The 14,836-nt window shown below is 49.3% G+C and overlaps 1 protein-coding gene across 1 annotated transcript in view; it reads left to right on the top strand.

Annotated features, from left to right (window-relative positions):
• Positions 1-7,523: 7,523 nt before the first annotated feature.
• Positions 7,524-14,836, top strand: part of SNTB1 (syntrophin beta 1) — a 239,868-nt gene continuing 232,555 nt past the window's right edge. Inside the window, exon 1 of the mRNA XM_061123889.1 lies at positions 7,524-8,159. Coding sequence (XP_060979872.1) covers positions 7,643-8,159 — 517 coding nt within the window. The 5' untranslated portion in view covers positions 7,524-7,642. The remainder of the gene's footprint in view (positions 8,160-14,836) is intronic.

Genomic DNA, 14,836 nt, shown 5'->3' with positions numbered 1-14,836 from the left:
CAACTCTATTTTTTTTTAAAAAGTATGAAGCCTACCAATAATTTGAAACAATCGTACAGTGAATCCCCATTTATCTCTCACTGGATTTACTTACTATTAATTTTGCCACATTTGCATCATAGATCTCCTTCTCTTTCTCGTCTCTGTCTGTCTCTATATTTGAAAGTTGGTTGATATTCTGCCACATTTTCTTGGTAATTCCTCTCTTACTCCATCTGAAACTCAGTTACAGACATCATTACAGTGAGAGACTTTTATTCTTTTGGGGGCTCCAAAATCACTGCAAATAGTGACTGCAGCCATGAAATTAAAAGACGCCTGCTCCTTGGAAGAAAAGTTACGACCAACTTAAACAGCATATTAAAAAGCAGAGACATCACTCTACCGACAAAGGTCCATATAATCAAAGCTATGGTTTTTCCAGTAGTCATGTATTGATGTTAGAATCGGACCATAAAGGAGGCTCAGCACTGAAGAATTGATGCTTTTGAACTGTTGGAGAAGACTCTTGAGAGTCCCTTGGACTGCAAGGAGGTCCAACCAGTCCATTCTAAAGGAGATCAGTCCTGAATATTCATTGGAAGGACTGATGCTGAAGCTGAAACACCAATACTTTGGCCACCTGATGCAAAGAACTGATTCACTGGAAAAGACCCTGATGTTGGGAATGATCTAAGGTGGGAGGAGAAGCAGACGACAGAGGATGAGATGGTTGGATGGTATCACTGACTCAATGGACAAGAGTTTGAGTAAACTCTGGGAATTGGTGATGGACAGGGAGGCCTGGCATGCTGCAATCCATGGGGTCACAGAGAGTCGGACACGACTGAGCGACTGAACTGAACTACAGACACCATTTCACCCATAAACACATGAGCACATACCTTCTAAGAAGAAAAACTTTGTATGATTATTGCCCCCAAGGAACGTAATTAATATGGATGCAATTATATGATCAAATATACAGTCTGTATTTAAATATCTTTAATTGCCACACACAGAAAAAGTCCTTGCAGTTTTTCTTTGATGACTGAATCTAAGATCCTACAATTTATCTGGGTTTCATGCCCCTTTACTTCCTTTTAGAAAATTCCACCCTGTGTTTTGTCTTCCAAGACGTAACACTTTTGAGACAACCAGGCCACTTGTGTCCGTGCCATCTGGGTCTGCCTATTTGCCCATATTTAAATATTTAGATTGTGGGTTGGATCAATTATCTGTATGGTGATATGTGTACCTTTCCCGATACATATTCTAAAGATAAATGAACTGCAGAGACACTTTGAACTTACTAAGTAGGTTTGTTGTTGGTGCTGCGATCAAAATACTAACAGTTATTTCTGAACAATTTCTTTCTGTATTGTAGGACACACCAAAATGAATAACTCTATTGACATGTGTGAAAATCAGATTTCTCACGTATCGGGAGACACAAATATGGAATAAGGAAAAGTAAGAAAGTACCTTGCAGCGTAGGATTTGAAATGAGAATATGAATATGAACTCATATCTGCCTATTATCATAGCATAAATAAGTACACCTAGTCTCCATATCTTGGTTTTTAAATAATTTTCCCACTAAAAGGAACCAGGGCTCCTTAAGGAATGACTGATCCCAGGGCTGGGCATATAAAATACAAATTAATCCTGGAAGAGCTTGTTATGCCAGAAAGCAAAAAGCAGAAACTTGTAAAAAGTGCTTAAAGACAATGAAGACCCATCAAAAGAACATAAGAGTCAGCTTAAAGAGGCTCATACTGGCCAAATTTGATATATTTAAGCAGAAAACAGGATAATGATAATAATGAATTAGAGCACATTAGATAAGAATCTAGATCATAGTGAAATTAAAAATCAACAACAAAAATAGCTGTATATAGGGGAATTCCCTGGAGGTCCAGAGGTTAGGACTCTGTGCTTCCACTGCAGGGGTCACAGGTTTGATCCCTGGTTGGGAAACCAAGATCCCACATGCTGTGAGGCATGCCAAACAAACAACCAACCTAAAAACTGTGTATAGAAGAAAGTTCCTCCTTGCAGAGATCTGTCTGCTAATAAGTGTGGAAGGAATTACTGAATTCTATACCTGCCTCTCTAACATGGCCCCAGGTGGTTCTATTTCCCTCCCACCATTAAGAACAATTGCCAGGTGTTTCCTTGAAACTGCAGTTTTATAACAGCCATGGAATCCCCAGTGCTGGAGAAACTAACATGGAAAAGAAACATATGGAAAACATAAATTCTAGTCAATCTATGACAATTTGTTTTCTCCAGTAAAATACTTCTGAAAGTATTTTTCCACGCTGTTTAGCTGAGCCGTTGTTGTCCTGGCTGCTCCTGAGACCTGCCTTCCTATTCTCACGTGGTCCTGAGAGCTTCTCTGCTTGCTTTCACCACAATCCCCTCCCCTGCAGTGCATATCACCCATGGAGAAATGCAGGCCGCTGCCTGGGACTGCCTCCAGGCCCAGCCTCTTGCTTGCTCTAGTTTTGTTTTGTTTTGTTTTTGTCGTCCCTTCACCAAGCAGATCAGAGATTTCAGACATCGACTGCCAACTTGGAGTTTAGTCCAGTGGCTACTTCAAGTAAATACAGTGTCTTATGATGCCTCAGAAGGCTTGAATTTTCATTTAAGAAGTAGGGCAGTAGCCCTTTGCCTTTAAATACGTCTTCTGTCTCTGGGTTTCCAAGTTTTCCAGTCAATTGGGGCTATTTTTGTGTGGCTCTAGTTTAGTTATAAAGAGAGGCAATTCAAAAGTTAGCATAATAATTATGAATTTCTCTCCCCATAAACACTTTCTCTTTGCTCCCATATTCAAATATATTGCCAGACCAAATCAATTCTGCTTTCAACATTTTCCAAGTATCATCCTTTGACTTTTCACTTCCTTGCTATTTAAAGACGTGTACGAAAGAAACTTTTGATTTCTTATTCCTCTTCACCTGTTTACTGGGACATCTTCAATGCCTCCTCAGGCCAACTTGCTAAGGTTCCTAGTATTTGGTGGGATGTATCTTGTCCACCAGAGTTTGAGAGTCATTTTATTCAACATCTTTAGTGTGACGTCTCACCTATCCTTCTACAGTTTTCAAAAAAAATCAAATTTAAGATCCTTTAGGAAAAGTGACTTAAATTTAGAGCACAGATATTAAAAGACTGGATATGGTTTGACTCAGCAGAAGTAGTTATGGAAGAAAACCAGAGAGAATGGAACTCAATGAGAGAGTGGATAAGCATCTAACTATATTACAATTCTGCCCTGGGCTAGCTCTGCTCCCAAAAAAGTCACCACTACAACATTCTCAACACAATGAGCAATCAAATAATTCACCTGACCAACTGGCTGGTTGAGAGTCTGGGTGGTGGTCTATCTAGTTTACCAAGGATCCACCTAGCTGAATACCAGTCTCTGCAACAGAGGGTGTTGGCCAACCAGTCTACAATGGGTGATGTGCCTGTCGGCCTCCTGGGGCGTGCCAGCGCTCTTCACGTGTCTCATTCCCCAGTCTCAGTACTTCATCTTGAAAGTAAGAGTCACTCCTCATGTGTTCTGAAGAAGCTTTGAGAGCCAGTGTGGAGTCTTCCATGGGTCTCCTCTTCTTACAGAAAGTAACTAGCCTTGTGGGTCCTCTTGGGCCAAGAACTGCACCAGGGCAACTTCTGGTTTCTCAAAGATGTCTCTGTTACCAGTTAAGACGCCTCAGTAGGTTCCCGTGAGGCTTCAGTGACCTCACAGCAAAAGGTCAGATCAGGGCATGACTGGGCCCCCTACCGTCAACTTCAGCCTTGTTCTGGCTCAACCAGTGATGACGAACAGCTTTGCTTCCGTACAGTGCCAGCACATGAATCTTGTGAAAGATGCCCTGTTGTTACTTGTGAAAAACCTTGCCCCGAGTCACTCTAGACCCTCTTGCCCTGTTTTAGTTTCTTCCTGGCACTTACTTCTCCGTGAAAGCATCTTACGTCTGCAGTCTTTCTCCACCTCCACCCTGTGGCCCGCTACGAAGGACGCCTCCGAGGGCACGTCCTACCATCTGTCTGCTCCCCGGTCACAAGCGCAGCCCCTGGAACAGCGCCTGGGACAGGGCAGGGGACAAACCCCTTTGTGGAAAGAGAGCGGACACCACCCCTTCCCCACGGGCTGCTCCTGCCCCTCCACCCATCCTCGCCCGGCGGCCAAGCACTTCTGCAGGCCGAGGTCCAACCCCCTTGCAGGAAAACACCCCTCCCACAGCAAAGACGCACCCACAGAAGATCCCACTTCGGGCTGGGTGGAGACTGAAGTCAAAAGCGGAGGACCAAAGGAGGAAACAGAACCAGAGACAGAGCTGAGTAAAAGAAATCTAGTTAAAAAAAGGAGGAGGAGACTTAAGGTGTCGCTTCTGGAAGGCTCAAGGTGGCCGGGTAGTTGCGCCAGCCGAGCTGTGGCTTTGTCACAGACCGATCACGGGGCCTTAACGCCGTCACTGCTCTGCTCAGCTTCATATGCCACACTCCACACTCATAAAGTGAGGACTCGGGGAGTCTTTTCAGACCTGTTCAGCGGCCATTCTTCACAAGGGGAGATCAAAGAGAACGTAATCTGTCCTGGTTGTATGTATTACAGGGCTACTGCGGGGTAGTCCCGTATATTACCAAGAAATTAGATCAAGCTTACCTTTGAGAGCCAGCAGCTTTCCTAATCAGGTCAGGTGTACCGAGGTGTCTGTAGGATAAGACAGGGCTTCTAGGCCAGCAAGACCACAGCCATCATCAGCTCCAACCTATTAACACGTCTGAAGAAAAGAAGGTGCTGATTCTAGGACAGCGGGTGTCCTCTGACCTTTGGGAGCAGGAGAGGCTGGAGAGACAAAGCTGGCTGCGCCCCCTAGTTGTTGTTGAGTTGCCACATCCTGTCCGACCCTCTGGGTCTACCCTCTGGGCTACAGCCCGCCAGGCTCCTCTATCCATGAAGCAAGGATACTGGAGTGAGTTGTCACTTCCTTCTCCAGGGGGATCTTTCCGACCGAGGACTTGAACCTGTGTCTCCTGTACTGGCAGGCGGACCCTTTAGCACTGAGCCATCTGGGAAGTCTGCACCTGTCTGAGGAAGGGTCTTAACCCTCAGGGCCTCCCTCCCAGTAGACATGCTGTCCCCAGTGCAAGCTGAACATTGGGGCTGACAGGTTCTGAGCATTTTTTAGGAGAGCAGAGGACGATGGTGAAGAGTCCAAACTCTTCACACCTGGGTTTGTATCCTGACTCTGCCATTTATTAGCTACAGGACCAGGGCTAGTTTTAAAAATTTGCGTCTCCACTTTTCCACCTGTGACATAGGAGTGATGATAATAGGAAGTGTTATCATCCCAAGAATTCCCGGGAGGATTAAGTTGACACATGTAAAGCGTTTAGAATAGGGTTACGATTCCAATTCCACTGGCAAAGCCGTGTCTGGGTGACATGCAGGCCTTGGGCCTAACGATACTGAAATTTGCTCTGCTTCTGACACCACTTTCAACAAAGCAACCTACTCCTTCCCACGTAGGTTTGCTTACACTGAAAAAATGTGCTTATTGCGGGGATTCTGAGAAATTGCCATCCCAGAGCTCGCAATTTCTAATGACAAATTGATCCATTACTTCTAGTTATGCCTGGGCCTCTGACATCACTTGACCACAGAGGTGAGATCCAGGTGTGACGTGAATGGAGATGTCAGTCCCAGGGCAGAACTGGTTTGATTTCTAAATCATCACACTGGCCTTCTGGTGCCCACCTCCATCTCAGTGCACTTGGCAGATGCTCTGGACATGTGTCCTCAGCCTCTTAAACAGAGGGCGGGACCATCCAGCTTCCCACCCAGCTGGGCGCTGCCCATGCTGTCCCTGCAGTGAGAACTGCTAATGAGAGGATAAACAGCTTTTAGAGCACTGGTGGGTTAGCAACATTGGAAATGAGGACGCTGCAAACAGAAGTATAAATCTAAGCCTTCCCCTTGACCTACCTGCAGTGACTCCAAAAAAAAAGAAAAGAAAGAAATCCAATATTACCATTTTATCCTGGGTCCCGGCCTGGAATACCAACCACCCAATCTTTGGGTATTGGTCTGGGTATTCAAACATTCTCATTTAAAAGTGTGAGTCATGCTGGAAGGGTTAGAAGTTTCAGTGATGAGACTCATCAGTGGGAACGTGTTCCTAAGACTTCTTTCCTCCGGATGCTTTGCTGGGTCAGGTTTCCGTTTAGGAATTCTGGGATTGGTGACTTTTTTGTCTGTTTTTGATTAGAGGGCACAGAGAAGTGGGAAAGAGAGGTATTAATAACTGATTAATGTGAAACACTTCCAGAGCTCCATGAGACCTACTGTAGGGTAGAGGAGAACTTGAAGAGTTTCAACGACTAGGAGGGTTCTGGAAGATTCATCTAGGGGTTATGTTGGCACTTCCAGTGCTTACCTTACCACTGGGAAGGTAACCAGGGATTATAATGTCTCATCCCAGGAAAAATGCAACTTGAGCTGCAAATAAGTCACCCATAAAGAAACTTTGGAGACACAATCCATTGCAATTGCGTTCTTTAAGATGTACTTTCTCGATTGGATCTTCGGAATAAAGAAAGCCACAGGAAGCATTTGGGGTGACGTGGGGGGTGGGGAGATAGGTCAGAAGCAGAGAGCATATATTCCGCTAGGACTGGAAGAACATCTGTCCCTGGGGCCTGGGGCAGGCGGAGACACATCTCCCAAGACCCGGCACAAAGATGTCCTGCCTTTAAATAAAGGTGGTGTCCCGCACTCGGGTTATCCTGACATTTCACTTGGGATTCACGGGCCAGCCTTTCCCTTGTGACTTTCGGGGAACCCGAGGTCTCTGAGTCCACCTGGGCATCCCGGCGGAGAGGAGAGACAGGTAAGACCTGGGCGAGAGGAGGAAGCGAGGAGGCTTGAATCTAGAACTCGGCTGGGGTTCGGACCAAGGGGCGATCCGGCAGAGGGTGTGAGGGGGGTTTGGGAGTATCCGGGGGGGACCGGCGCGGGACAGCCAGACTGCGCGACGCGGCGCTCGCCCGAGGTAGGGGGGTGTCCGGGGCGGCGTGGGGTACCCGGGGCGGGGCGGGGTCCCCGGGGCGCTGTGGGCGTCCTCGGGGCGGGGTCCCGGAGGAGGCACGGGGTCCCCGGAGCGGGGTGGGGTCCCCGGGGCAGGGTTGGGGTCCTCGGGGCGGGGCAGGGAGAGGAGAGGGCCAGGGCCGCGTGGGGTTCCCGGGGCTGCGTGGGGTCTCAGGGGCGGCGCGCGTGGGGGGGGGGGGGAGCCGGTGGCGGGACAGGTGAGCGGCCGCGGGTCCCGCCCATCCCCGCCCGTCCTACAGCCGTCCCGCCCCCTCGGTCGGGGTTTTGCAGCTGTCTCTTTCCTCCCCTCTCCTCCCCTCCCGTTCCGTCTCTCCTTTTAGGTCGCTCCACCCCGCCCAGATCTGGCCGGGGGCCGGCCCGAGCGCGGCCGCCAGCTCGCGCGGAGCGGCTCGGCTAGTCCGGAGCGGAACCGCGTCCTTCCCGGAGGCGCGCTCGTCGCTCCCTGCGCGGCCCTCCCCGCGTTCCCCCGGCGCGCTCGTCGCTCCCCGCGCGGCCCCCCGCACTTTGCCCCGCGGGCGCGCGTTGGAGAATGCCGGAAAGATGGCGGTAGCTGCTGGGCCGGCCGGCGGGGGCGGCCGCGCGCCGCGCAGCGGGCTGCTGGAAGTTCTGGTGCGGGACCGCTGGCACAAAGTTCTGGTGAACTTGAGCGAGGACGCCCTGCTGCTGAGCTGCGAGGACGGCGCGGCCAACGGCCTCGGGGCGGCCGCCGGAGGCTCGTCCCGCCGGGGCGCGGGGCCCGCGGAGGCGGCCGCCGGGGTCCGTACCGCCTTCACCGACCCGCCCGAGCGGGTGCCTGAGGCCGTGTGCAGCCAGAAGCGCGGCGTGAAGGTGCTGAAGCAGGAGCTGGGCGGGCTGGGCATCAGCATCAAGGGCGGTAAGGAGAACAAGATGCCCATCCTCATCAGCAAGATCTTCAAGGGGCTGGCGGCCGACCAGACCCAGGCGCTCTACGTGGGCGACGCCATCCTCTCCGTGAACGGCGCCGACCTGCGCGACGCCACCCACGACGAGGCAGTGCAGGCGCTGAAGCGCGCGGGCCGCGAGGTGCTGCTGGAAGGTGAGCGGCCGGCGCGGGGCAGGCGGGGAGCGCCCCAACACCTCACCCCACCACCCCGCCCCGTCCGCCCACCCCCCCAGGGGCCATCGCTGGGCGCGCGGCTCGGGGTGCGCCCCCAACACCCCCCAACCCCTCTCCACCCCCCACCCCACCCCACCCCCCCGTCCGCACGCCCCCCGGGAGCAATCGCGGGGCGCGTGGCTCTGGGTGCGCCCCCACCCTCCCCGCGCGCCTGCAGCCGCTCTCCGGAGGCCGCAGCGCGCGGAGTTGTGACAACTTCTACCCTCCTGGGGGCAACTCGTCTCCACCCCAGGGTCGTCCCGGGCGTTGACCTGGCAGTGCTGGAGGGAAGGGTCGGGCTAGCGAGCTTTCTTGAGCCCCTACCCAGTGCTCCGCAGAGGACCGGGGGCGTCCTGCACGTTGCCGCGTTTTTATCCGCGCGAAATCCCGGTGTCGTGTAGGGGCTGCAGGTGAAGCTGGCGGTGAGGGGTTCACGGCCACGTTACGGAGCCGGCTCACCGAGTGATCGCGACTCTGACAGATTTCTGCTCTATTTTCTCTCAGAAGCCTGGGCACCCCTGCGTAAAAGAGGCGGTGGGGGTTTGAGTCCCACAGGGGCCGGAGAGGGGGCCACGTGTGAATGCCAACACTTTCACCACCCTTCCCGGCTTCCCTCCTTCCAAATTGGAAACGGGGCTTCTGGTTAGTCGTGCCAAGGGCTGAGAAGTGTGCTGCAGCTTTACGCAAAAGTTTGCTTCTGCTGCCAGGTGCCTGGCCGGTCGGTCTGGATTCCAGGTCGCTCTGGGTGGAGGGCTGCTGGAGTGTTTTTTCTTGCCTGAGTTTTCCCCATGTTTCCCCAGCACCCCCTCGGAGTGGTGTGGAAACAGCTTTAGATGTGTAAACAGTTTCCCCTGCTCATGAAGTGTCTTAGCACCTCCTGTCTTGAGACCTGTAGTCCCCGATCCCCCGGTTAGAGAGTGTGAGTAGAATGGTCTGCGGCGTGTGTCCTGGTGTGGCTGTGTGTCCGTCTGTGCGGAAGAGGGGCGGTGGGGGCGCTGAGGGAGTGGACGTCTTTCCCGCCGCAGCTGCGCTCGCGTCTCTCCCTCCGTGTCCCTGTCTGCCGCTCAGCTGAGGAGTACATACCTCTTTGTGTGAAATGTAAGTGTCTGTTTAGCCAGCTGCCCCCACACTGTAGATTGAGTTGTCTGGGGTCTTTTATTTGATTATGGGTCCTCTCCCTTGAGCTCCATGTCATGCCTGCTGAGTAAATGAATAAATGAAACCATGGCCATTGATACAGAATGTTTCAACTGAGACCTTGTAAACTGGTGGTAGATTTAAGTCCTAAATTAAGAACTTGAGTCAATTTCCTGCTCATCAGTTGCGGTGCGGCCTGTGAAACCGACAAAGTTTGAAGTTTGGAAACCAACTGCTCTTCCCTCTAACAGCCGATGCAACTCTGATGGATGGTGGCCCGCCTCCTGGCCTAGAATACAGAAGGTTCCCCCCACCCCTTATTTGTCTAGAGTATTTGTGATGTCTTCATATTTAATTGCTACCGGGGATCCAGAAAGTGTAAGGCTATTTGCTTTGGCTTGATGATTAACATAAGTAAACAGAAAAGTTTCTTGATTCAAGTGTGTGTTGGCTTGTGTGACAAAGGGCAGGTGGAATCTGGAGCAAGTGTAGTTTGGACTATAAACGGCTGGACACCTGCTTGGCTTGCAGTGTTACTGCAGAATATCAGGGGGTCGTTTCTATTTCAGGCACTGCCCTTGATTATGTCTTTTGTTTTAGTCCCCCTCCATTTCAATTTAGTGAATAGTGACTTAGCAAAGAAATAAATAAAAAAATCTACCTCACCCCGAAAGAGGAAGAGAATATGACTCCAGGAGTTAAAAATAAATTTAGTCAAGAAAATAATTCAAGCAGTTGTCACTGAAAAGTGAGTTTTATAAAAACCTCTATATGTAACAGTCTTAGGACAGATTGTTGTGTGTTCCAGGCAGGAACTTTAGGGGAAGACTGTAGGCTTCAGACTGTGGGCACAGACAAGACCCACCTGGGCTTTGGAGCAGCAGTCTTGTTCTAAGCCTGAGTGTTCAGAAATCAGCTGCTATTAAGATAAACCAGAAACCCCCTCACCACCAAAACAGTATCTCTTCTTCTGAGAGTATTGATCCTGAATGAGGTGGGCATGGTCATGTATCATCAAATCCAGTAGCACATAACTTCTCTCTTGTAGCTTGGCTAGCACTAGGACAGGGTTCCCAGCTTAAGGGACTTGCCAGAACCACCGGAAGGGCTTTTAAAACTCACCTGTGCACTGCTTCTGCACGGAAATGCAATCTGATTCCAGAATTTCTACGTAGGAAAGACTGTGCCGATGTAATCTAGTTGGATGAGAGGGCTAAGGGAGCTGCATTAAATATATATTTATATGGCAAAGACTTTTTTTTTTTAACTTAGTTTGCTTTTTCTGGTCTGTTTTTTGAGGGAGCAGATGGAGACTAGTTGAGTTCTTCAACCAATGCCAATATGACTGCTCATTTCATGACATGTGCCCCCTAGTGGAAATTCACTGCCTCAACTAATGGTGTGTGTGTATGCCTTGCCCATTCATGTCGACTCTGCAACCCCATGGACTGTAGCCCCCCCAGGCTCCTCTGTCCAGCTACTAATGGTACATCTTCTGAAATGAAGCCCAGCAAATTTCAGTGCCTGTATTCTAGTCTTAGATTATATCGTAGAAGGATCTTAACCTCCCCGAGCCTCAGTGTCTTCTGAAAAATGAGAATAAATAAATGCTTATTTACTGGGCTGCTGTAAGGAAGAGCACTCTGAGAATTTTCTTAAAGGGAACTGGGGGCATATATCAAATGCCTGCTGTGCTTAGTTATTTTTATAATTCAAATGAAGATGAAACTGTCCCTTGCTAAGGAACAGACTTTTCCTATTCCTCTACTAGAGTTTATATTTTTAAATTTTTGTTTTTATTTATTTTTTTCTTGTACTATAGAACTGTAACGTTAGGAGACCATTGCTGTGGGCGAAAGGAATCACAGCAACAGCTCATATCTCTTGAGGACTTAATATATGCAGGGCTGCATTTGTTATATTTGTTACCTATGTTGATGTTACTCTTTGAGTAACTCTTTGAGGCTAGTGCTACTGTTGCTAATTTTACTGAATGGAAACTGAAGTTGATAAACAACAGGTTATGTGCTTCAACTAACAGAAGATATGCTGGTCTGTCAGACTTAAAAGCTTGAGGTGGGACTGAAACTGACTTCTGCTTCAGCTGTCTGCTTGAGTCAGTGGAAGCGTCATCAGTTACCGGACTCAAGATGCTCTTTGCACCCCTTGCGTGCTGACATCAGGCGGCAGCCTGGAACCGGAAACAGTCATTGTGCAGTCACCCGGAGGGAGAGGCGGGAATGGACACTGAGCCCCAACTTAATCACCGAGTGTCTGGCTGTCCAGAGGGAGCTGCCATGATATGGCCCAAATTTGCAATGCGATGGAGGCTCCATTGTTGGACACATGGTGAGCAAAGACTAAACTGCAATTCAGACTTTAAATAGTGAATAAACTATGCCAGTTAAGTCAGTGTCAAACCAAACCTGCATCAAAGTTAAGATCAGAAATCTTCACACTAGAGACTCATTTCCCATTTTAGGGAGTGGAGAACAGGGACCCTGCATTCAGCGGTGCAGATATTGTGCCCCATAACTCCAGGGGTGCACCCTCTGTAATAGGGCAGGGCACGCCTGCACAAATGCCTTTGGAAGCTTTGGGTAGGGGACGGGGAGTGGGGGAGTTTTTGCCCTTATATTAATAGTAAAATCATAATTTGAACTATATCAACCTTTTTGTACCTGAAGTGACAACAAAGTCAGTTTCTTCAGAAGTTGTTGAGATCAAGGAGTGCAGGGTGTTCTGAGAGTGGAGGGGTGGACAGAATTATCCTTGAGTACAAAAGTCTCCCGTGGAACTGGACTCGAAAAATGGAGACTCAAGCGAGAAGGTCAGAAACGGTTGTTGACATTCACCCTGTCCCTCAAAGCTCCTTCCTTAGTACCACCCAAGAATGCTTGGTGTGGAGAGTCTGAAATGTCACTTTCACAACCACTTTCTCCAGTGCTTGGGGGGTGGGGGGGCAGTGGGGGCTGCAGGGGAAGGGTCGTGAGTTTGCTGGCGTATGACCTCAGGACTGGATGAGAATTTGAACTTCAAAGGGCATTACGGGCTGCCGCGGTGTTTGCCCATGGGAAGGGAAGCTGAACCCCTCTTGGGCTAGGGGAAGGCCAGTGCCTCAGCCCAAAAAAGAGTTTGGCCATCAGCTGTAGCTGAGTGTGAGTGGGAAGAATGTACCCTTTAGACCTTGCTGAGGGGCAGGAGTGAGAAAAGATGAGAGGATCGAGCAGGGTCAAGGCTTGTAGGGCTTGTTAGAGTTGTATTTCATTCTGAGGGTGAAGTGTTTGAGGCAGGGAAATGTCACACTTGGTGTCACATTTCCAGAAGCTCACTCCCTCAAGCATGCTTCTAGCGTAAGTTGGTGAGACTTGTGAGGTGAGTGGCCCCCTGCACCCACCCAGCCACCCTGGGGTGCAGGCACCTGATCCTGAATTCTACTTGGGGGCACCTCCCTGAGCAGGACTTAGGTTTGTAGAGGGGCTTCACATGCATTATGGTTTTGTCACCAGGTCACCCCTTTGTGGGGAGTGGACAGGTGTTACAATCCCCTTCTGTACAGGAGGAAACGGAAATGCCGGGGTTGGGTGACTGGTCCCAGGCTACCTGGTCAGTGATGGGGCTGGAAGTCAGGTTACCCAACACTCCGTCAACTTTTCTGCTGCACACTGACACCAGCCCAAGACATCATGCAGGGACTAGGAGAAGCCTGAGAGGAGTAAGACGTGGCTTCTCCTTGCAGCAAGCAGGGAGGTAGGGCATTTAAGGCTGATTGTGCAGTACTTGGAGGGCTTCCCAGGTGGTGCTAATGGTAAAGAATCCCCCTGTCAATGCAGGAGACATAAGAAACTCGCGTTTGATCTCTGAGTCAGGAAGACTCCCTGGAGGAGGGCATGACAACCCACTCCAGTATTCTTGCCTGGAGAAGCCCATGGACAGAGGAGTCTGGTGGGCTACCATCCATAGGGTTGCAGAGTCAGACACAACTGAAGCAACTTAACATGCATGCATGTGAAGTAGTGGAGATTAGTAAGACAGATAGGGTGATTTTTACCCCAGCATATAAAGCAATAGTACCTGGTATACATTGGGCTTACCAGGTAGCCCAGTAGTAAAGAATTCGCCTGCCAATGCAGAAGACAGAAGAGACTCAGGTTCAATCTCTGGGCCGGGAAGATGCCCTGGAGGAGGAAACAGCAACCCCCTCCAGTATTCTTGCCTGGAGAATCCCATGGGCAGAGGAGCCTGGTGGGCTCCAGTCCATGGGGTCACAAAGAATTGGAACGACTGAATGACTGAGCATTCATGCATACACCTGGCATACATTAAGCTGTTAAAATGTGTTAGGGAGGGGAAAAAAATGGCAGGACAGGCAGAAGGAAGGAGGGAAAGAGAGAAAGAATTTGGGGACTTATCAATGACCCTTTTTTACGACTCCCGTCCTCCAGCACTCATGCTGTTAGACTACGGAGATAAACATTTGGCATCTGGTAAGGAAACCATACCTTTCCCTGTAGAGAAGAATAATGAAGAAGGGACTTTTTAAACCCAGGAAGCACTTACTTAGCACAGACCAGTCTTGAAAGACAGTTGACAAAAGAGGAGCCAGACTTGATTTTAAAAGTGATGGGAAAGGGTAATTATCCTTTTCATGCTATATTTAGAACCACTTTGCCTTTGCCCCCCTGTGGCTGAGCAACCTCCTTGTCCAAATAAGTAAGAAGGCTTTCTACCAAAGGAGATGAAAACTGTCTGCTTAGATATTTTAATTGTTTCTTTTTTAAGCTTATGTATCAGTCTGAGAATTCAGACCATGTTCCTTAAGTGAAGCTGATCTTTTAGTTCCTTCTTTCTGCGGGCGGGGGGTTGCTCTTCTCATTTAGTGGTGCATTTTAATACATACCATGGAGTATGTATGAAAAATAACTCATTGCATAGGGTCTACATATGTGAAACACATCTAACCAAGGCTACCAGTGGTCTGTGTGGAGAGGAAGTTCTTCTCTAGCAGCCTGTGGCCTACTGAGAATTCTACTTCAGATGATGCATTTCAAAGCAGTTAATGTTAAAGAAAAGCCAGACTTTCCCCCCACATTTATAATGTGTTTTATATACCAAACCTCATTACCCACTTCACTGGCTTTGATCTATAATAGCACTTGCCTTTAGCTCTGGCCTGCAGAGTGAGACTTATGGGAAAATATGTAATGTGCACCATGAAATAAATGTCCTAACAGACCCACGCAAATGAGCCCCATCCCCAACACGAAATAGACAAGATGGAAAAGTTCATGATTAATAGTGATTATCATGGAAATTAAAAGGATGACCCATACTTCAGCTCAGTACTTTTTAAAACTGCTTCTCCTCCCTGTGGACTGAAGTGTCAGCTTGTGCATAAATGCAAGAGGCTGTGACTAAAATTTAACAATTGCTGAGGGTGGCTGCAATTGACATATCCAGTTTGTTTGCATTGCTGTTCA

Source organism: Dama dama, chromosome 21, assembly GCF_033118175.1.
Source record: "Dama dama isolate Ldn47 chromosome 21, ASM3311817v1, whole genome shotgun sequence".
NCBI classification, from domain to species: domain Eukaryota; kingdom Metazoa; phylum Chordata; class Mammalia; order Artiodactyla; family Cervidae; genus Dama; species Dama dama.
This window is presented reverse-complemented; position numbering and strand designations above follow the sequence as displayed.